General features: G+C 38.0%; 1 protein-coding gene across 1 annotated transcript in view; it reads right to left on the reverse strand.

The window, feature by feature from the left end:
- Nucleotides 1-22,490, reverse strand: part of IQCM (IQ motif containing M) — a 188,869-nt gene that overhangs the window by 92,066 nt on the left and 74,313 nt on the right. Inside the window, exons 7-9 of the mRNA XM_023752841.1 lie at nt 21,619-21,804; nt 8,074-8,125; nt 7,258-7,348 (exon numbers count right to left, since the gene is read on the reverse strand). Coding sequence (XP_023608609.1) covers nt 7,258-7,348; nt 8,074-8,125; nt 21,619-21,804 — 329 coding nt within the window. The remainder of the gene's footprint in view (nt 1-7,257; nt 7,349-8,073; nt 8,126-21,618; nt 21,805-22,490) is intronic.

The raw sequence follows: 22,490 nt of genomic DNA on the forward strand, positions 1-22,490 counted from the left end.
AACCTCCCATGGTCCCTTCCCCTGGCCAGCCGCTTCTGATGTCCCAGATCAGGGCCGGCCAACCTGCCGTGGCCCCTCTCCCTGGCCAATTTCCCACAACCCTGGCCCCGATCGCCAGCCAGGCTGAGGGACCCCGCCCATGCACAAATTTGTGCACTGGGCCTCTAGTAAAAAATATTGAACAGTCTATTGTATTTGTTGAAAATTCTGATATTATATTCACAAATTTTAATAGATTAGGGGGAAATTGGTTGGATTAATGAAAATGTGTTTCATAAGCCTCCACTTGATTCTGGAATTCCTTCTATAATAATCCAAACAAGGCTGGTAAATTTGTAGTGGAGCAAAAAAATTTTATACAAAAATGACTGGATAACTCAAGGAGGAATTTATTTGGAAACTTTTCAAAAATTTCTCCCAAAATTAATCAAAGTCCCATTCTACATGAAGAGGTTTTTCTTAATGACAGCCTGTAGCTTAAGTGCATGAGTCATAACTTTAAAAGAAGGAAAAGTACAAAGCAGTTTATTTGAACCAAAAGCCCCTACGTCTTCAAGTAGCTCACCACGTTCCAAAGAGTATTCTCAACCACATTTAAGGAATTTTAAAGAATCATCTATATTTTCTTCAAAAGAATTACATAGTTTTAAAAGTAACAATAACTTAAATATTAAGAAACTTTACAATTTATAAAAATGTATCCTTATAATTTCCCAACACTTTCAAAATTCATACACATCAAAAAATCCAATCTCTGAAGTTGGAAAAAGGCGCTAATAAATTATTAGTAGCTATTTATGAAATCTCTTTTTGACATAGTATTTGAAATGAAATATAAATGAAATGACTGTTCACTTTGCATTTTAAACGAATGCAAAATAATGAAAATCACTGCTACCAACACTTATACAATGAGACTCACCACTGTCTTTCAGAAACCCCATGGAAGAGTAGACCCCGAATGCTGAGGACAAGCCACCTTTGACGATGGGGAAGGTGTGTGAGTCCAACATCCTGTTTTAAAAACATAAAGGTGGGGCTCTGAGTTATTTAATAGTCCCTGTTTAGAAATACAAACTTTCAAGAGGAATATTTAATCTTGGGAAAAAAACTACTTGTCTCCTATTAACACAGATAGCAGCTATTGTACCCTCAGTGCCCTACAGTTCAGGGCACATTGTAGACCATCTCTAAATATTTATTATTGAGTGAATACAAAGTAATACCAAGTTTTGATGGCTCTGAGCAAGAATAACAAATAGCAACATTTACTTCTGAACAAAAATGTTTAATAAAAATAAGAAAAATGAGCATGTATCATATCTATTTCTTCTCTATTTTACAAAAATCTTTTAAGTGATGTGTTTTTCTGTCATGACTTGGAGAGCTTCAACCAAGTCAGAAAAATTAAAAAGCAGATATTATGAAAGAGACAGAAAATGTAAATGAGCAAAAGGAAGAAAATTAAAATTATCCTTAATTTGCCACCGTAATATCTATAATAATAAAAGCATAATATGCTAACTAGGCCAGACAGCCAAACGACCTTCAGGACATCCTTCCGGACAAAGCCAGGGCTGCGAGGGACAAGGCAAGCCACCTAGGCTGCAAGTGCCGAGCCCCTCCCTTGCACAAACTTCATGCATTGGGCCTCTAGTTTTAGTAATAATTGCAAACCCTTACTGACCAGACACTATACTAAGCCCTTTATGTGTCTTATCATATTTAATCCTCATAAGAAGCCTTTGGGTGTTTACTATAATTATACCCATTTTAAAAGTGAACAAAATAAGACATTTATGAGCTAAGTGGTATGCAGTTCATATTATCTCAGCTAGAAATGGGTGGAGTCAGTATAGGAATCCAGGCAGTATGTAGGACTTCAAGAACTAAACTTCTTATTACTACTTTATACTGACAACTATTTGTCATGATTAAAGTGCGCAATATATGCCATATCTTTTCTATGTTTATATAACTTTTTAACTGATTTTTACACTTTTTATCATGAGTATCTTTCCCTGTAAATGTGAAAATATGCACATTGTTATTTTGGCCCATTATATAACACTAGTGGCCCAGTGCACTAAATTCGTGCATGGAGGGAGGGGTTTCCTCAGCTCAGCCTGCACCCTCTCCAATCGGAGACCCCTTGAGGGATGTCCGATCCTACAAGGATCGGGCCTAAACTGGCAGTCGGACATCCCTCTTGCAATCTGGGACTGCTGGCTCCTAACTGCTCACCTGCCTGACTGCCTGATCACCCTAAATGCCTCTGCCTGCCTGCCTGATTACCCCTAACTTCAATTCTCTGCTGGCCTGATCTCACCCCCAACTGCCCTCCCCTGCAGGCCTGATCTCGCCCCCAACTGCCCTCCCCTGCCAGACATTTTGGTTCTGATTGGTTGGTTTCTTTGCCAGTCAGCATCAAAAGCTCTGCCTCCTAGGCAGCCATTGGCTCCTCACAGTTCACTCAGATTTGGTTCTGATTGGTCGGTTTCTATGCCAGTCAGCATCTCTGGGCCTATCTCTGGGCCTGATCAGAGAGGCAGGGCTGATCAGCAGCCCCCGCAGAGGCCCGGAGAGAAAGAGAAAGAGAGGCATAGCTGCTGGCGAAGCGCCGAGAGAAAGACAGAGGCAATAGCTGCCACAGAGGCTGTGGATCAGACCCTGCCTCTCTCTCCCTGGGCCTGATCCGTAGCCCCCTCGGCAGTCAGTGCTGGGTCACCACAGCAACCCAGCACTGACTACAGGACTGACTTCTGGTGTTTGGTTGAGCCTTCGGTCAGCCATTATGGACCTTGGTTTTTATATATTAGGACTAGAGGCCCGGTGCACGAAATTCATGCACAGTGGTGGGGGGTCCCTCAGCCTGGCTCGCACCCTCTCCAATCTGGGACCACTCGGGGGATGCGGGATCAGGCCTAAACCAGCAGTCAGACATCCCTCTTGCAATCCGGGACCGCTGGCTCCTAACCATTTGCCTGCCTGCCTGCCTGCCTGCCTGATCACCCCTAACCCCCCTGCCTGCCAGCCTGATCACCCTTAACTGCTCCCCTGCATGCCTGATTGCCCCTAACTGCCTCTGCCTTGGCCCCACACCCAGAACCTGGGCTTCCCTCCCTCTGGTAGGCAACAGGCACCCGGGACCGCAGCCAGCTTCACCCGGGCCTGGCTTTGTCAGGAAGGACATCTGGAAGATGTTGGTCTAATTAGCATATTACCCTTTTATTAGTATAGATTCCACTGTAAGAATTTAACATATTGATGGTTTTATGAATTTTCTTTTGTTGGGCATTTGGGTTGTTTCAATTTTTGTTGTTGTTTGTAAACAAGGATAAAAGTCTTTGAGTATTCATATCTGTGCACCTGTCCAATTATTTTGTTATTATACATGCCTAGAAATTAAATGGCTAATTCACATGTCATATACAAGTTAAAGAAAATGTTAGGATTTTAAAACATTTTACCCATCAAAGAATAGGGCCCATGAGAGAAGAGAGTGTAACTGTCCTGTTCAGAGTTTTGCATTAGGCATATAGTAGGCATTCATTAAATAGTAAATAAATGACTGACTTATAAGACCCATTAGTCTAGTCATCACTCATGTGGTCACACTCATGCAGGTAGTTAAAGATATGAGGTACCCCTAATATAACATAGTCATATAGCCAAGGGAAAATATAAGAAGTCAAATAAGTATTCAGGTAATTTTGTACAACTCCATTTGAGATTCTAGAATTTATTTGTATGCCACCAAGAACTGGGCCAAGATAAACTGATTAGTCATAGTTTGCTTTGCTTTCTCCTATCTGATCCATGTTTAAAGTTTTGTTTTTTTTAAAACCCTGAGCCAAAGCTCCAAATTAGAACCACTAATTGCATGTTTAAAAAATTATTCCCTATTAATGAAAGATTCTAAAAGAGGTGGACCACAATTCATCCTCTTAAGCAAAATATTTTATAAACATTAAAGTGAAATGACAGAGTTGTGGGCTCAATCCCCAGTGTGGGGCTTGCAAGAGGCAGCTGATCAATGATTCTCTCTCATCATTGATGTTTCTATGTCTCTCTCCCTTCCTCTCTGAAATCAATAAAAACATATTTTAAAAATGTAGTTGTCATACTTCCAAATGCACTAAATATTATCAACTGAAAAATCCTCTTTGATAAATAAGTGAATAACAAATGAATTTCCTTGGTGGAAAATCAACATTTAGAATATACTCCCATTTATCATTATTGTCATAAAAAGAGTATGTTAATGTATGATATTAATCTTTGAAGTTAAAATTCAAAGCTACATTAAAGAATTGCACGTCCTTGAACTTACATTTTAAAAAGTAGAAGTATTTTAATTTTGTTTTCCCTCTGCAAGTCAGATGTAGATAACTTGGGGAAAAGGAAATAAATCATACATTTATAAGATTCTATCCTATTTCTTCATCTATTATCCAAAGAAATTTCTTTCATTGGGCCAATATTTTTATGGCCTACCTAAAAAGTTCAAAAATAGTATTTTTCAAGGCATCTTCAGGAGAATTGTAAGTAGTTTACATACAACTGCTCTCACAGCGGTCCATTTATCTTGAACAGGAACTTTTTTTTTTTATCCTCAACCCTGAGCACTAGGTTTTTTTGTAGTTGTTTTGTTTTTGTTTTAAATCTTTATTGTTGAAAGTATTACAGATGTCCCTCTTTTTTCCCCATTGACCCTTTCTAGCCCACACCCACCCCAGGCCTTCACCACACTATTGTCTGTGTCCATGGGCAATGCATATATGCATACAAGTTCTTTGGTTAATCTCTTCCCACCCACCCCCACCTTCCCTCTGAGATCCAATGGTCTGTTCCATGCTTCTATGTCTCTGGATCTAGTTTGTTCATAGTTTTTCTTGTTCTTTAGATTCCACGTATGACTGAGATCAAGCCATACCTGTCTTTCTCAGACTGGCTTATTTCATTTAGCATAATATTCTCCAGGTCTCTCCATGCTATCTCAAAGGGTAAGAGATGCTTCTTCTTTACCGCTGCATAGTATTCCCTGGTATAAATGTACCACAGCTTTTGAGTGTCACAAACAGTTGGTCAATTGATGTTAATTAGTCCTAGAGTCTATCCCTGCACTGTTAACAATCCCACCTGACTTCCTGACTAATTCAATTTTCCTTTCTGTTGCTAAGTTTCCTTATCTTGATTATGTGGAAAACTATCTATAATAATAAAAGCATAATATGCTAGTTAGACCGGACCTCCTTCCGGATGACCTTCCGGACAAAGCCGGGGCTGCAAGGAAAGCCAGGGTCCTGGGTGCTTGCCGGTGCCAGAGGGAAGCCGGTGTTGGAAGCTGGGGGAAGGAAGGCCTACTCTTGCACAAATTTCGTGCATCGGGCCTCTAGTATTTCAATAAAAATTTCAGTGTAATGACATTTTATCTGTCTAATTAAGCAAAGGTTTTTTTTTAAAACCCTGAGCTATAATGTCCCAAAACAATTATTTGTCTTTCCTTCTGCATTTCTATCACAGTTCTAATATTAATAAAATGACGCTAACTGCTAAGGTAGGAAACAAGCTACTGTCATAACGTAGCTAGAAATCTGGGTGGATTTAAGTTCAGGCATATGTGCTCCAGGCTGTCATTGGAAGTACAGGTACTTGCTCTTAATTCCATAGGGGTGATCTTCCTCATTAAGCAAGACATGTTTTCATTAAAGATAGGGCAATTGGGTGTAGAGAAACCTTTATCTTCTACCAGTTACAGAAAAATTAATTATTTGATAGATATTCAACTTTCTTAAGCAATACATATTGAAAAACATTATAAATGAACAGATTTATTGTTAATAAGTGTCCACTTGTCCCTAAGTCATTATTCTTCTTCCTTGGGTTACTGGCCCCAAATAAATATACTGAAAATAGTAAGTTTTCAAATTAGTTAATGTTTCTAGTTATTAAAATCTTACTTGAAATTCTAAACTATATTTTTAATCCTCACCTGAGGTTATGTTTTTCATTGATTTTTAGGGAGAGAGAAATATCAATGTGAGAGAGAATATCAATCAGTTGCCTCCCGCATGCACCCTACCAGGGATCGAACCTCTTAGTAGTGTATGAGGTGACACTCAAACCAACTAAGCCACACTAGTTAGTCTGAAGTTCTAGATTATTTTGTTAAATTGCTATATTAACTCTCTTTTAACAGTTACCACTTGCTAGACCAACCTGGGCCTTGGGTTAAATTAAGTAAAGGCAGAAAGGAAATTTTTATAAACCAGTACATTTCCAGTGTAATCATTTCTGTTCCTTTACAATTAATATCTTATCACGGATACCAAACCCTTAGTATTAAAGCTCTACATATATTACACTCTTCCAAACTTGAGTATCTTATTATGCATTAGCCAAGAGGACAATTACTTCTCAGCAAGGATCTTCTAGGATTAAGCACAGTTTGCAGCAATAAATATTGGAAGAGCAATGATATTCTGTATCGCCATGGCAACATTTTCTCAAATTTCTTTTTTATAATTGTGCTAATTACTCCACATTTCTGATCATGTCATAATAATAATGTAAAACAAGGCTCTGAAAAAAATAACAACATTTTAACAGAGCAGTATTTACAAGTATAAATGTTCCTACGAAATGTGCCAAAAGGCCTTTAGAAGGTCTAGCTGTAGCTTTAGGGCCAATATTTATATACTCAATTGTAAAATTATCTTGAAGAGGATGATGCTATTTAGTGGGATAATTTAACAAAGTAACTGACCCATCTCCCTCCACCTTCGGAAAGCGGAAGCAATACTCAACATGTCTGCCTTCTAACTGGCTTTGTAGGATCAGATGCACCTTCTGTTAGAAAAAAGAATAACTTGAAATTATTAAATTAAAAAAGAAAAAGTTATAAAAACTCTGTTCCATAATTGTTGCAGATGAGTTATTAAAACCCCAAACTTCTGTAATATTATCATAAAATATGGCATTTTTCTCAAGAAAACCACAAATTGGATTTGAGCTTATGCACTGTAAAACCCAGATGGTTTGCTTAGCTATTCACACATCCTCCAGTTCAAAAGTTAATTGAACTAAAAACTAAAATTTTGATAATTGATATGCTTTGAGGGACTCAAGCAGAAGGATAAATTAGCCTCGTGCATGGGATGTTAATAAACTTGAGAAACCACAAGAATTGGTCAGGAAATATTGGCAAAGTAGAATAAAATTATGTTTTCTATGGGTTAGCTTATTGCACATTACCTGGGCTTTCCATGGTACTCCTGCTTTTCTTTCTCCATTTTTTTACCCACTGATTCAATATTAGTCACTATTTTACCCAGTTGAACTTGCTCTGGAATTAAAAAAAAAAAAAAAGCTTTAATTGTATACCATTTGTTTTCAAGTTGTAAGTGCATTTTTTTCAAATTAAATTGCAAATCACAGATTTTTTTTAATAACAAGTAGTACAATATTTTTCAAAAAAATTACTAACACAGAGGTGCTCTAAAAACACATTTGAGTGGTTTTTTTCGGCCCATGCTCCTCAGATGTTTTGCAATTACTAAAATTTAGCACTGAAAGCATAGAGTAAATGAACTACATATATCAAGAAAGAGCGAGCTCCCCGAGAAGTGTGTGCGACAGCACAGCAGATCCCAATGGATACAAGCGGCCTCGTTTACACATATCAGCATTATTATCCTCCCAATCACCATAAGGCTTAGTTTTTATAGGCGAGCCTGATATTTTAAAATAATTTAGCAATCATTAGTTAATATAAATAGGAACACTGAGTGCTCCAGAAATACCATCCATTTGATAGAAAGACTAAAATCCGGAAAAGGCAAAGATTCTGCTTTAAAAAGAAAAATCTAGTCCTTAGAGTCCAAAGAGAAAATTACATAAGCATTTCTAAAACACCTATTACTTTCCATTTTGTACAGGCAATGGGACTAACATATAGTTTGAAACATTATGACAAAATCTTGCCATACATCAAGCACCTTCTAGCTACTAGCCAGGGTCTATTAAAGATAGAATATATGAGATGAAACCCTCTGGTTTAGAATTATTTACGAACTAGTAGTGCCTCGATGCTAACTGACAGAAAAGCACAGTCAACTACATTCTATAATTTAGATTGAAAATGTAGAACATGAAATATAAAAATTTTGGAGAAATGAAGAACAGAAAGTTAATATTTGCTGACTCATAATTTACCAGGGGTGTTAGATAGTATTTCCTATGAATCATCTTATACTTAAGCCTTACAACTGTTTCTGGTTTGTTTGTTTTGCTGTCGAAGTACTATGATCAATCCCTTTTATACATGAGGAAAGCAGATTACTCATGATATGGTAATTAGAAAGATGCGGAGCCATGGAACAAACCTGCATCCCTTCATCACTTTGTTCTACTGCCCCCAGGGCTCATGGAGCCTCAGGTACCTAATGAGGGAAAAAGGGTCATGCCTGCCTTGCTTACTTTTGAGGGTAACTATAGAGCTCAAAAGACACCCTTTATTTCAAGAAATATGGTAGGTTGAGACATGTCATATTAAGGTGAAGTAGAGAAAGAATTTATAAGTTTGAGTCTTAAAAATAGAAATACTTAAAAACAGTTGTCACATGCAAAGTGTGCTGATTGCTGTATCATACTTTATTCTCACAACCACCACCACCCCCTAAATTAGGTACTATTTTTACCTCTCTTTTACACATGAGGACACTGAAGCCAAAAAACAGAAGTTGACTTTCCCGAGGTTATATGTACAGCTAGCCGGTAGGTAGAGTCAATATCCAAACCCAGGCAGGCCATTCTGGGAGACGGCATTCCTAATCATAATAATACTCAATATTGTCCGGGTCCATGGAATCCAGCTTACAACTGAGGTATGTGCCCTTGACCAGAATCTAACCTGTGACCCTTCAATCCTTGGGCTGATGCTCTATTCACTGAGCCAAACCGGCTAGGCCTTATACATATTTATAGTCTCTAGTTCATTCATATATTTATACTTTTACTTTTAAAACGTATTATGCATACATATTTTCTATCCTGTATCAGAAAATACTATCTATGGTCTTTGTAAATCTAATTTCATTTTGGGGGAGCTGAAAGGCTATGTCTCTCACTCACAGTGGCTGATTTCTTTTTTTATTTTTTAAAATTGTAAACTCATTCCATAGGAATGGGAATTATTTGCAAGCTGGGATTAAGATCCATTTCTCAAGAAATTTTTCCTCCAGGCAGTTAAGAAAACTTTCAACTCATAACAACATTAAACTAATTTCTCACTTAGGGGTTTTTGAGATACCAGCAATATGGATTCTGAGCTTGTTTGTGGTTATCTATATATATAAAACCCTAAGTGACCAGTTGACCATTTGACCAGTGTCTATGATGTGCACTGACCACCAGGGGGCAGACATTCAACACAGGAGCTGCTCCCTGGTGGTCAGTGCGCTCCCACAGTGGGAGCTCTGCTCAGCTGACTAATGGGCGCCAGAAGCCGTGCTTACTGCTGGCGAGAGCAGCTGCAGCAACACAAGCCTCTCCTGCCTCCATGGCAGCACTACCGAGAGACAGTGGCAGCAGGCACAGCAGGGAAGGGATGAGCAGGAGCTGCGCAGTGCCCAGCCTGGGCTCAGGCTCCTCCCTGGCCACCTGCTGTTTTGCACACTATTACACCCCTCAGGGGATGTTGGCCATCCCCCGAGGGGTCCCGGATTGCAAGAGGGCACAGGCCAGGCCGAGGGACCCCACCAGTGCACGAATCCATGCACCAGGCCTCTAGTACATTATAAGAGGAAACTTTTTTTTCCTTCTCTAAAGCCAAGACTAAGAAACTCAAGTTTCTTTGCCATTCCTTCTTACAAAGCAAGACTTTTTATTTTCCTCCTTTAGTCTTTCATTGATGACATCATCTTTTGGGAAGACTCAAATTTGGGGAGTGTCCGTACTTCCATCTTGCACATGTCATAGTATTTATTCTGTGCCTTGCTCATGCAATGAAAATGAAAGCTCAAACCTACCAGATATATGCAGAAACTGTCAGCAACAGAAGCTGGGATTGTCCCTAAATCTTTAAATTTGTTCATTTGTGTTGTTTTTTTTCCGTTTTGGATTTTTCAGGTGCTCTATAAAAATGTGTTGAATAAAGGAATGTCTTTCCCTTATTTTGCTACCCATCCACATTTCAATACTCAACTCAGGAAACATTATTGGTGGTCAAAACAGTGAAATGATTTGCAATACTCATAATATCTAACACATTCATTAAACATTTGTTATATGAATCAATAAATAAAATATTTAACACCTCTTATTCAGTCACACAAAATTTTTAATACCACTACTTACTATATGTTTGCCATTCCTCCTTCAATTGACCCCCATTTTTGCCCCAAGCATCACAATAAATCCTTATATTTCCCCTTTTCAAAAAAAAATATATGAGCTCTAATTCAGGTGGCTAAAAGCAGCCAACTTAAATAGTTAAACTGGACCAATTTAAGTTACTTGAAGCTAGTTTTCTAGAATTTAGAGGGGGTTGTTTATTATTATATTAGTTTCAGATGTATAATATAGGGATTCAACATTTACCTAGCTTATAATGTGATCATCTAAGTCTAATAATCATCTGTTACTCTGCAAACCTGTCACAATATTATTGACTACATCTCCCTTCATCTTTTCACCCATCCCCAAACCCCTTCCTCTCTGGAAACCACCAAATTGATCTCCTTTTCTATCAATCTGTTTTTGTTTTATTTTATTTGTTTGTTTGTTTTGCTTTTTTAGATTCCACATGTAAATGAAACCATATAGTATTAGTCTTTCTCTGTGTAACTTATTTCACTTAGTACCTAGAGGGTATTATGCTAAGGAGAATTTAGAGTTTTAATAATCCAGAAATTGGATACCATAAAAGGAAATATGTTTCCTATCACAGGTGTCTCCTGGCACTGATTTGATCAGAACTTTCTGGAGAACATTATAAAGAACATTATTTTATACCATACAAATAGTTGGGCTAAAAGAGCTGTAGCTCTCTTGTACACGGAGACTTAATGATACCATAAAAGACCCTCACATAGGTTAAATCCAGATCTTTTACCTTCAAAATATGAGAATTTAGATTTATATATTAAAGTTATTATAAAATACTTTTCTTACCTTTTTTATGACCCACTATTTAAATTATATTCTATTTCTTATGAAGTAATTATAACAAAATTTAAAACTTAATATTTCAAATTTATAGACAGATTCATTAGTTAAGAATGACAGATGGCAATTTACTGACATTTCACATTCTAGTGTGTGGGCTGGGTGGATGTCATATGATTTTCTACTCTTGAAATTTCCAACACATGTGTGTTATATAGAATGCCAACTCCTCACTAGATTGTGAACTCTTTTGTGGTCTCTTGAGGACAAGGATTGTGTTTTTATTCATCATCCACTTGTCCATTCATCCATTCAACAAACATTTACCAAATGCCTAAAAGGTGACGGACAGTCTGCTAGGACCCACATATGAGAAATCACCTGGGGATGTGAAGGTTTTATTCTGGGGAATTAAATTAACTAAATAATAAAATAATTACAAAAATAATTGAATAATTCTAATTACAGTGCTATGAAAATTTATTCTCATTATCTTATAAAATTAAGATGAGGAATGAGAGGTATCCTTTAGCTTTGGTAATTGGGAGATTATTGCTAGAAAATTGAACAGATATATGGAGGCAAAAGCAAGATTTCACTGGTTTAAAGGAATAAAGTGTTTGCAGATAATAAATGTAGACTCTCTTTTCAAGAGGTGTAGTTTAAAGAGAAGAAGAGAGATGAAATGATCACAGGGACATAAGTTGTAGAAAAAATGTTTTGGTATCAATATATTTTAACATGGGAGAGCCTTTAGAATTCTTATCCTATATAATAAAAGCCTAATATGCTGAGTGTCCGGTTGTCTGTTCAACCATTCAAAGCATAATATGCTAATGATATGCTAAGGCCGCTCAACTGCTTGCTATGACATGCACTGACCACCAGGGGGCAGACGCTCCAACCAGTAGGTTAGCTTGCTGCTGGGGTCCAGCCGATTGGGACTGAGCGAGACAGGCCGGACACACCCTGGAGCCCTCCTGTGGTCCCTCCCCAGCTGGCCAACGTCCCAAGTCCCTCCCCAGCCCTGATCATGCACTGGTGGGGTTCCTCAGCCTGGCCTGCACCCTCTCGCAATCAGAGACCCCTCAGGGGATGTTGGAGAGCCAGTTTCAGCCCTATCCTGTAGGCCAGGCCAAGGGACCCCACTGGTGCACGAATTCATGCACCAGGCCTCCAGTGTACTATAAAAAGGTAAAAGCTCAAAAAAGTAAATAACACATAATAAATTAGATAGGTTCTTGGCAGAGAAAGGAAGAAATGGAATAGAACTTAGCCATGATCTAGAGAAAAGGCATTTTGTTCTAAAAGAAGAAATTAGATCAGCTGCCTATTGATAAGTTTCCAGTAAGTTCATCAAGAACACCTTTATTTTCTCCATGAGGTAGGAGGTGAAGTCATTTGCTGAAACAAGGGGATAGAAGTTGAATAAGGGTCTCCAAGAGAGTGGTGAAGATTTGAAATACATATCAAGGGGCTGGGTAAAGAATTGACCAAGGTCAAATAAAAGGATTTAATTTTTATGACCTCTTAATGCAGTCAGCATTATAGCTAACAGTCACAAAATGAGACAAAAATGTCTCTTATTATTACTCCATTTCTCTTCACTTTATAGCAAAATGTTGAAAGTGGTTGTCTACACACACTGTTTGCACCCACTTCCTTGCCCCATTATCTTCCATTCACTCCCAATTCAGCTTGTACAGTCATTGCTCTTACCAAGGTACATTAACTCCCATGGGGTCATATCAAGACAAACCTCTGTCTGCTTTTTATTGCGCCTTCAGCAATGTTCAATGGCAATGGTGACTCTCTTGTAAAGGTGTTATGTGACAACACTTTCTCCTGGTTTTCCTCCTATGAAAACCAGGCTACCCAATCTCCTTTGCTAACCCTCCCCTCTTCTATGTGACTTCTAAAAAATGGCGTGCCTTGGGTTTCTATCATAAGCCCTTTTGTTTGTGTCAAAATTACCTGCGCCTTAGGAGATTTCATTCAGTTCCTTAGATAAATTATGTCCATACTTAAATTTTATATTTTAGCCCACATCTGTCCTCAAAATTTCAGATGCATGTACACAATTGTCTTACATGTAAATGTTCATGTCAATAAGTATCTCAAATATATTTAATGTAACTCCTAATTTTTCTCTTCCAAAAACTGTTCTTTCTTGTTTTTTCTCATGTCAGTAAATGACATCATCATATAGCCACCCTTCAAACCAGAAACTCATTATCTATCACTGAAATATATCTTAAGCTTATCAATTTCTCTCTAATTTCACTAATATCACAATTGCCTTAATAATGCTGCATAACAAACCAAACCAAAACTCAAAAGATGTGGCTACATTTCAATGACTCTCTCAAACTTGAGCCTTTGTGCAGGTTTACTGAGCCCTGGTCCATCTGAGTCAGCCAACCTTAATCTTTCCTTTAAACAAAGTTAAAAACAGGTTTTAGGAAATAATTCTCCATGAATATTTTCACATTCCTCCACTGTCAGAGCTTTCTAAGCAAGGAATTCTGCCACAGCAGTGAAGGATGCTTGAATGACAAAAAAGCCATAGAGCCTCATGAGAGATTCAGAGGCACCTTCCTGGAGACATTAATTTACATTCCAAAGAGTAATAGACATAGGACCTTCATTTCACCTCCTCTCTCCAGAGTGAATTTGTTTATATTTCTAAAGCACTTGTTCTTTCTCCCCCTCATTCTCTTCTTCCCCCTCTGTCTCTCCCTCGCCCTCGCCCTCACCCTTTACCTTTCTCTCTCTCTCTCTCTCTCTCTCTCTCAGGACAGGAAAATGTGTTAAATTTCCTAAATAAGCTCGAAGATTCATAATCTCAGAATTCCTCTTCTGTTGCACTATCTCCGCTATACATGTGAGTAACCTCTGTCCTCATCAGGAGGACTTGAATCATGGGGAAACCAAGGTAAGATGCTATCTGAGTAATTGAAAGTCTGTCTCTGATCCAGAAACTTCAGGTTTCTTTCAGAATAGACAGATGTGGATGGATGGAGAAACTTCATGTTTCTTTCAGTATAGGCAGATGTGGATGGATGGATGGATGGATGGATGGATGGATATATAGATAGTATATTTATAAATAAAGGTATAAAAGTTAACATAAGCAGGGCTTACATACTCCTCTTCCTTCATAGATGACCCACATGGAGGTGAGTAAAGGACTGACTTCCAGATATTTGAGTCTTACTTAGTGCAGCAGTTAATTTGGCCTCTCCTAACTGCTTTCCAGACTTAAGCATTTTTGGGTTCTCACCCTCTTCTCTGCGCAGCTCCTGGTGTCTCCAATTCCTTGCTTTGGCAGCAGTCCCTTCAGTTTAGCTCTGTCCACCCTCCCACACCTGTTTCCCATGCCCCCTGGTCACTTGGAAGGAAGACCTTCTTCTGGTTATGACCTCAGTTAACACCTCTGCACTATTCTCCTTTGGCTCACAGCTGGGTAGCTACTAAATCCTCTAGTAGTAACCATTCTGTTGAGATATCTCTTGGGACTAAGGGTTTCAAAAACAGCTCACTAAAAACTCATTCCTTTAGGAAATGCATCATACTAGACAGTGTGATATACTTAAGGTGAGCAGCAAGGGTATTGGGTCAACAGACTCATTGCTGCTCCACTTCTGGCCTTCGGTAAACCACTCAGCCTCTCTGAGCCTCAGCTGCCTCATTCTTAAAATGGGGGACTGAGACTTGTGAGCCTTGTAACTTAGATTGCGATGTGTTCAATAAGTTAGTTAACTGTATATAACGCACTGTGTATAAGCACTTAGGAAACAGGGAACTGTTGCTGTTGTCATTAATATTTTTATTGTTGTTTGCTTTTCACTGAGACAAAACAAATTCACCAACACTCACTTGATGTAGCAGGACTCCCATATCCACCTGAGGGACCCCAGAGGAACTCATCTCTCCTTCCCATTCGTGTGTTGTAGAAAATCGAAGAGATTTGGTAATAATCCCACATCCACCCTGGCTGGCTTGGCTCAGTGGTTGAGTGTTGACTTATGAACCTGGAGGTCATGGTTCGATTCCCAGTCATGTCACGTGCCTGGGTTGCGGGCTTGATCCCCAGTGTGGGGCATGCAGGAGGCAGCTGATTAATGATTCTCATCATTAATGTTTCTGTCTCTCTATCCCTCTCCCTTCCTCTCTGAAATCAATAAAAACATATTTTAAAAATTAAAAATTAATTTAAAAAATAATCCCTAATCCCTCTGAACATGCTTCTCAAAAGTGAGATGCACAAAAATATCCTGAGTCCCAGAAGCAAGTTAATATATAAGGACTCACTAACACAGGCCCTAAATCAGATTTGGGGAACTGAAAGAACGCATTTGACCCTAGCTGGAATACTATCCAAAGAAACCTAGGAAGGGAGCAATCATCAGAAGTGGGAGATGAATATAATAACAAACCAATGTCAAACTGATTCTATTCATGTGTTGGGGGTAGGGGAGTACAAGCATTCATGGAGAAGCCTGAAATGCCACAGCCCTTTGTCATAACCACTTAGTAACCTTGACATAGCAAGGAGAATGTTCATTTATACTTTTATTTCTCACAGCAGATGACAAGGGTGCAATTGCCAGCCAGAGTTGCTAAACATAGAAGGTAGTAACATTTAGGCATTAGAGAGTGCTTGCAAATGAGGATTGTTTTTATTTATTAATTTGTACAGCACCCATCATGCTGCATCTTGCAGTGGCATTACTGTTTCTCTTGCAGACATGCACTGAATTACTGAGCAGTGCTGTGCAATGTGCCTCACAGGCACTGGCACTCCATTTCATACTTCACAGTTTTAGTGTCACTTTGAGGTTTGAAATGTTTCACAGTTATTTGCTATATGTGGGTGCCAAAAAAAAAAGCCAGTCTATATCACTGAAAAAGTTACTGCAAGAACAAAAAAATGGTTAGTCAGATGGAAATTTTTGTCCCATTACCATTCAAAAATTTTATCAAGGATCAATTTACTTTTTATCAAAATCCAATTTATGTTTTGCAGATGCATGGATTCATACTGTTATGTTGCTCAACCGCATACAGTTCTTATTAAGTGAAATATAAAATTCCATTGATGTAGATAAGAGTCTATAATTAGAATGAAATGGGAAACACCATACGTTTTTTCCAGCCTACAACTTGCCCACAGGCTCTAACACAACAAACCCCAAAGCCTCAGTCCAGTCTCCTGATCTAATCCAGTGTAAATATTCAGTGAATGTCTATGTGTGTATCTTGTTACATGTTTCCATTTAATGTGTTAAAGTCCATCTATTTAAACAAAGATGGAATGGCATATATCAGCTACAAATATAAATGCATTGAGATTGATCAGACACCACAATATATTGAGCCGTATCTGCAAATAAGGACAGGAATCTCACCATCAATTTTTTGTCAAGAAGTGACACAAGATGATGTTCTATTTCTGACTCCATACTCTTCCTGATGACTCCCTTACTTTATACTTTAATACTTTACTTTAATATTTTTATTGTCTCTTTTGCTTCTCACTGAGACAAAATATAAATTCATGCACACTTGCTTTATCTACTAGGATGCCTATATCCATCCACTAAGGATATCACCTGAGGTGCCCTAGAGGAACTCGTCTTTCCTTCCCCTGTGTCTTTTCTAGGGAAATTGAGCACTTTGACATTTGACCATTCAAATACTACATGTATTTTTTTCTTAACACAAACTGTAGTGAGCCAAAAAATTAAATAATCAATTAAATAATAATAAACATGTTAAGACAAAAAAAAATGAAGTTTTCACACAAGAGAATAAACACTTGGCACAAATTAAGCATTAAGTAAAGATTTCTCCTTTTCCTTTCCTTGTCTTTCCAACTGCACAAGATGCCTCCTCAAGTTTAAATGTCTGGTTTGTTTCATTACAAATAGAAACTGAGAGCCATTGGTAAGCATGAAAAGAAAACAAAATAAGCAAATACAGATGGAAACTCAAGTGGTGATATGTTTAGGCATGCTCTGAATAAGTTTTCAATATCTAAAATTATTCTCCACTAGCACTTTAAAAGAAATTTTCCCTGGTGGGAAGAGGGAATTTATGTTTACAATGTGGCTATCTGGAAGATTACAATGAACTGTGAGAAAGTAAGGGACATGTTGCTAGCGCTACTACAAGGACAAGGACCTACTTTAATATTAAATATTTGGACAGCATCCAGGGTAATCCTGCAAGTGGGTATGCAGAGAGAGACAGGACTAACTCCCACAGAATGGGCAATTGGCACAAGAAAAGCTGAACAAGACAGACTGCTAACATAGTCTGCCTCGTGCTCCCATCTTAATCTAAACTCCAGCTTGACAAGGCCACACTAAAAATGCAAAACTATCTTATTTATTATGTTTTATTTTACACTAGCAACTTGCTCTTGCACCTACAATTACATGCTTAGCACAACCAAAAATAAAACCACAAACCTCAAAATATACAACTTCTTTATTGTAAGGATAAAAGTTGGCTACTAAAAAGCAATGTTACATTATTAAAAAGGTTTTGACTTAGTTTGATCTCTTATAGTAGCTACCTGTATGGGACTTCTGACTCTGGATTTACCATAGCCTTAAAAGAAGTAAAATTGTATCAGACAGCCTCGTGACATTATCAAAATAAATTAATTGTAATTCATGTTAAAGCTAAAATTAACACTTGCCCAGTGGCATGTTTAGAAGTACATGGGGGAGGGGTGTGGAAGAAATGGGTTACAAAAGTACCTGCAAAACTTCATAACTATCACAACCTCACCCCATAGCAGGCATTGGTTTAGACAGTAGGCCAAGGCCCTAACTACAGTCTCTAAAAAGATGTTAAGGCCTCAGTCAATTGTGTTTTGTCTACATTTTATTTAGTTATGACCAAGTTGCTCTTTGTATATGAAAATTTCTTTCAGATGCTGTGGGGTTAACAAAACCTATAGAATATATGGTCTGGGCCAGTGGTCAGCAAACTGCGGCTCGTGAGCCACACGCGGCTCTTTGGCCCCTTGAGTGTGGCTCTTCCTAAGCCTTAGGAGTACCCTAATTAAGTTAATAACAATGTACCTACCTATATAGTTTAAGTTTAAAAAATTTGGCTCTCAAAAGAAATTTCAATCGTTGTTCTGTTGATATTTGGCTCTGTTGACTAATGAGTTTGCTGACCACTGGTCTAGGCCATTAATAGAATTAGGGAATAATACTTTATGCAGAATAAGTTATTTCCATAATATTTAGAAAGTAATAATTCATAATATCCTTTTGAAAGCCAAAGGGAAAATTATTACTGTTAAAGGGAAAGTTGGACTAATTAATGGTCAACTGTTGAGTAGCTGAGGCAGATCCAATTAAAATGTTGGAATGTGACAGAATTTATAAGATCCTAACTACCCTTGTCTACTACCCTTTCCATATTTCAAAACTCCACACTCACTGTTCCCTATAATAAGAATGCCTTTCTCACGTGTAAGTAAGCACAAGAGAGGTATATTTTCAAACGCATGGTCTTTGTGAGAAGTTGTAGTAGGAGTCTACAATTTTCCAATCTCTTTTTGCACACTACTATCAGTATAAAATTGGGGGCAGGTGTTCCAATATAGGTATAGTTGTTTATCTATAAATTATATTCACATTCTACTTTATTAACATGTATAGTTCATTGTAAAGTAAATAAAAATATATGTATAGAAAATATAGAAAAATGTGAACAGGGGCTTCTTCCTATACAACTGATATCATCTTGCTCAACTTTTGGAATGAGCATTCCCTATTATGATACTAACAGTTTAGTGCAGGGTTGGCAAACCACCAGGGCCAGGGCCAAGGCAGTCCATCCATTACCTGTTTTCTATAAATAAAGTTTAATTGGATCACAGCCATGTCCACATGTTTACCTATTGTTCGTGGCTCCTTTTGTCCCTATAGAAGCGGAGATGTGACAGAGACCATATGGCCCACAAAGCCAAAGTTGTTTACCTAATCCTTTGCAGAAAAGGACTGAAATTGTATCAAAGAAGGGAGAGTTCTGAAGACAGAGCACATCTGAGATGGACAGGAGGAAAAAGACAAATGTGACAAATCAGCTAGGCATGCCAACCAAGTTGCAGAACAGGCCCAGGAGAGGAATTTCTAAGCAGAATGAAACTATTAGAGTAAGGTGAATACAGCATCGTGGAGTCTAAAAATGGAACTTAAATACTGGTGTAAACAAAAGAGAAAGCAAAAGGCATAGAGTACCATAGTTTGTGTGGTTTTTTAACTGATATTTCTTATAACATCTCAATTAGTGGACAGAAATCTCTCTCCATCTCAACATATCTTTAGTTGGCATACCTTGTATCTATTTCAGTATTTGCCATAAAATTTAAAATAGAGGCTGAGAAGATATTTAAGATATCAATGGACAAAAAGTAATATTTAACATGAAGAATGAAATGAACAGATTCCAATTCTATGTATTTCACACACGCACACACATGTGCGCGCACACATACAATTCTGGTATTGGCATCCTAAAGTGTCATAATGCTCTTTGACTATGACAGAGGGGTCACTTAAATATGCCACTAAAGATAATTATTGGAATATGAGAGTTAAAATGTTAAGTCCCTAATAATATTTCATTTTCTGAAATTTTATTACACTTAATGCTGAAGATTCTAGCATCTAGTTATTCCTCAATATTAGTTTTGACTTTGCCAAAAAAAGAGGACAGAAATGAACAAAGATGTCTAATGTGTTTTTGTATGTCTCATGTCAATTGACATAGGCATGTGATAATATACTCAATAAAAAAAATATTGATGGATGCCTGAGAGGTTATCTGCAAAATGTGATGTTACATGTCAAAGCTGACATTGCTTTTTACTTACAAAATTGAATATTCTTTTTGTCTAAAAATAAATGTTTGAAGATGAAGTAGAAAGAACACAGCACTGGGAGTTGGTAAATTTGGTTCCAGTCACAGCTGGTTTGACAAACTAGCTTTCCTGACTTGAGCAAGTCACTGAATCTGCTTTGTTTCTCTTTCGGCAAAATAATGGGTTAGAGCAGCTGACAACTATTTAGCTTTCTCTAAAAGCCTGTATGACAAAATCACATTAAAGGATGTAGAAAATCTTTAAAACCATGTTATACAAGTCAATTATTGTGAAATGGCAGCTGGAAGGCCAAATTCAGAGGCAGACATAGATTTGGGGGGCATACAATCTTCAAGAAATGTTATATCAAAGTGTGTCTGGATGGGTGGTTTTCTCTAGTTTTCCACAGACTCCATGCTTCCCACTGACCTCACCAGCTACTCCACAGTCACCCGCTGATTTTAGAGAGGCTGTTATGTTTCTAACCCACGATTTAAAGGAATCATAGTTCTGTTGTCATTTCAATACCTAAATTGATCATCCTGAAGTACTATTATTACTAAAAAGGACTTCTGTCAACATTTTTTAATTCTTTTTCTTTCAGAATGCAATGTAATGTAGTGACAAAAACACTGAATTTTAGATTTTAAAAACACACACACACACACACACACACACAAAAAAAACGTGGGTTCTGGTCTTCTCTTTAACACTACCAAGACCTTTAACCTTTTAACACTACCAAGACCTTTAACCTTGGGTGGCAATTCACCCAGACTCTCTGGACCTCTGCGTTCTTATTTATAAAATGGAGGTGGGGCGGTTACACTAAATTGTGGCTGATGTACATTTTATCTCTGAAATTCTATGATAACAGGCAATATTGCCATAGAAATAAAACAGATTTATCTAAGCTAAAAAGAGGACAAGATGTAGGAACACAATAGACCCATTTTATCAAAACAGCAATAGATGAGCAAAAGGAGTGCTCATTTCCTGAAATGTACAAAGCACTAAATAAAATAATGGAAAAGCCCCCACTAAAACATAGAGCCAACATGGCCTGAAAATCCTTTAGCAGTGATGCAAAACTGTCCAATGCTAAGAACATGAGACCATGAGTTAAAAACACTCTGTTGTGGTGCCTGCTGTGCCTTTTATTTGTGATTTTAGTTTCTTATTTAAACACATTGAGCCTCAAATTCTCCATGTGTCAAAGAGAGGGAATAATGATTGTTGGAAACTACTAATACATGTGCATAGAGTTCATGCATGTTACACTTATTTGCACATAGACACTTATTTGGGAGATAACTGTCATGAGTGCCTTAGTGTTGGAAGAGGCAATCCACCATGGGTCCTGAGCACCCTTCACAACTGTATTGGGTGCCAAGAATGTCAGGCTCTGCCCGCTATTTGCTCTTTGCCCAGTCTGTTTCTGAGGGTTGTATGCCCAGCAAGCAGCCTTGAGGACTGAGGTAAAGGGGACAAAGAACACGCTTACTCTCAAAGCCATAGGTTCCCCAAGCTCACATCTCTCAGCAGTCACACAGACCCACCACAAGTACAGCATCTATGAGGACCTCTCCACGTAGCCCCATGGGACTCGGGGCAAAGGGAAGTGACAGGGACATACAGCTAAGCCTGCATGCTGTGCCGTGAGTAACGAAGTCCTTGTCTCTAACAGGTCCTGATTCTGTGTCATCTGCCTGCACCCATGAAGGTGTGGCAGTCTGACTTTTTAGCTGTAAATAGGGGGACATCCCAGACCCTTTATAGACCCCATGAAGATGCTCAGTAAATGTATGATCGTTGCATGAATGCCAATTAGGGTGTCTCATATACATTTAATTACTTTTTCTTAGTAGAAATCTAAGGTAAGTTCAATACCTATTCTTAGCAGAATAGAGTCCTATATTTTAATCTGGAACCAGGAAAAGAATTTGTGGCAAGTTTGTTATCTTTCTTATTTGTGGTTCTCACAAATTGTCTTCTGTTAGGCAATTCACTGCACGCTCGTCCATCAACAGCCAATCCTGCCAACCACCCAACATGACCGATGACAAAAGCCAGCACCTCATTTCCTTTCTTCTTTGCCCACACAGTCAGAATTTTTCTCGCGTGGAAGCTAAGAGCTTATAACCTCACTAGCAAGGTTCTGATCCTGAGCTAATCCCAGATCTACCCCCCTAATTCTAAAGCAAGTTATTATAACTTTATCTAGCACCAAAACCCAAAATACATGCTTTGTGGAAACTTTACAAATGATACTTCTGTGCCTTAATTGCATTTGAAATTGTTACAGAAAACAGAGCTGAAAAGACTAAAATTGCTGAGGATCATAGACAGAAACTTGGGAGATTTAAGTGCCACCATCACTGTATTTTGTCAGAATGTAAATATAATTGCAGGTGCTTAGAAAAAAAAAGAT

The sequence above is a fragment of the Myotis lucifugus genome, unplaced genomic scaffold, assembly GCF_000147115.1.
Source record: "Myotis lucifugus unplaced genomic scaffold, Myoluc2.0 scaffold_1, whole genome shotgun sequence".
Taxonomy (NCBI): domain Eukaryota; kingdom Metazoa; phylum Chordata; class Mammalia; order Chiroptera; family Vespertilionidae; genus Myotis; species Myotis lucifugus.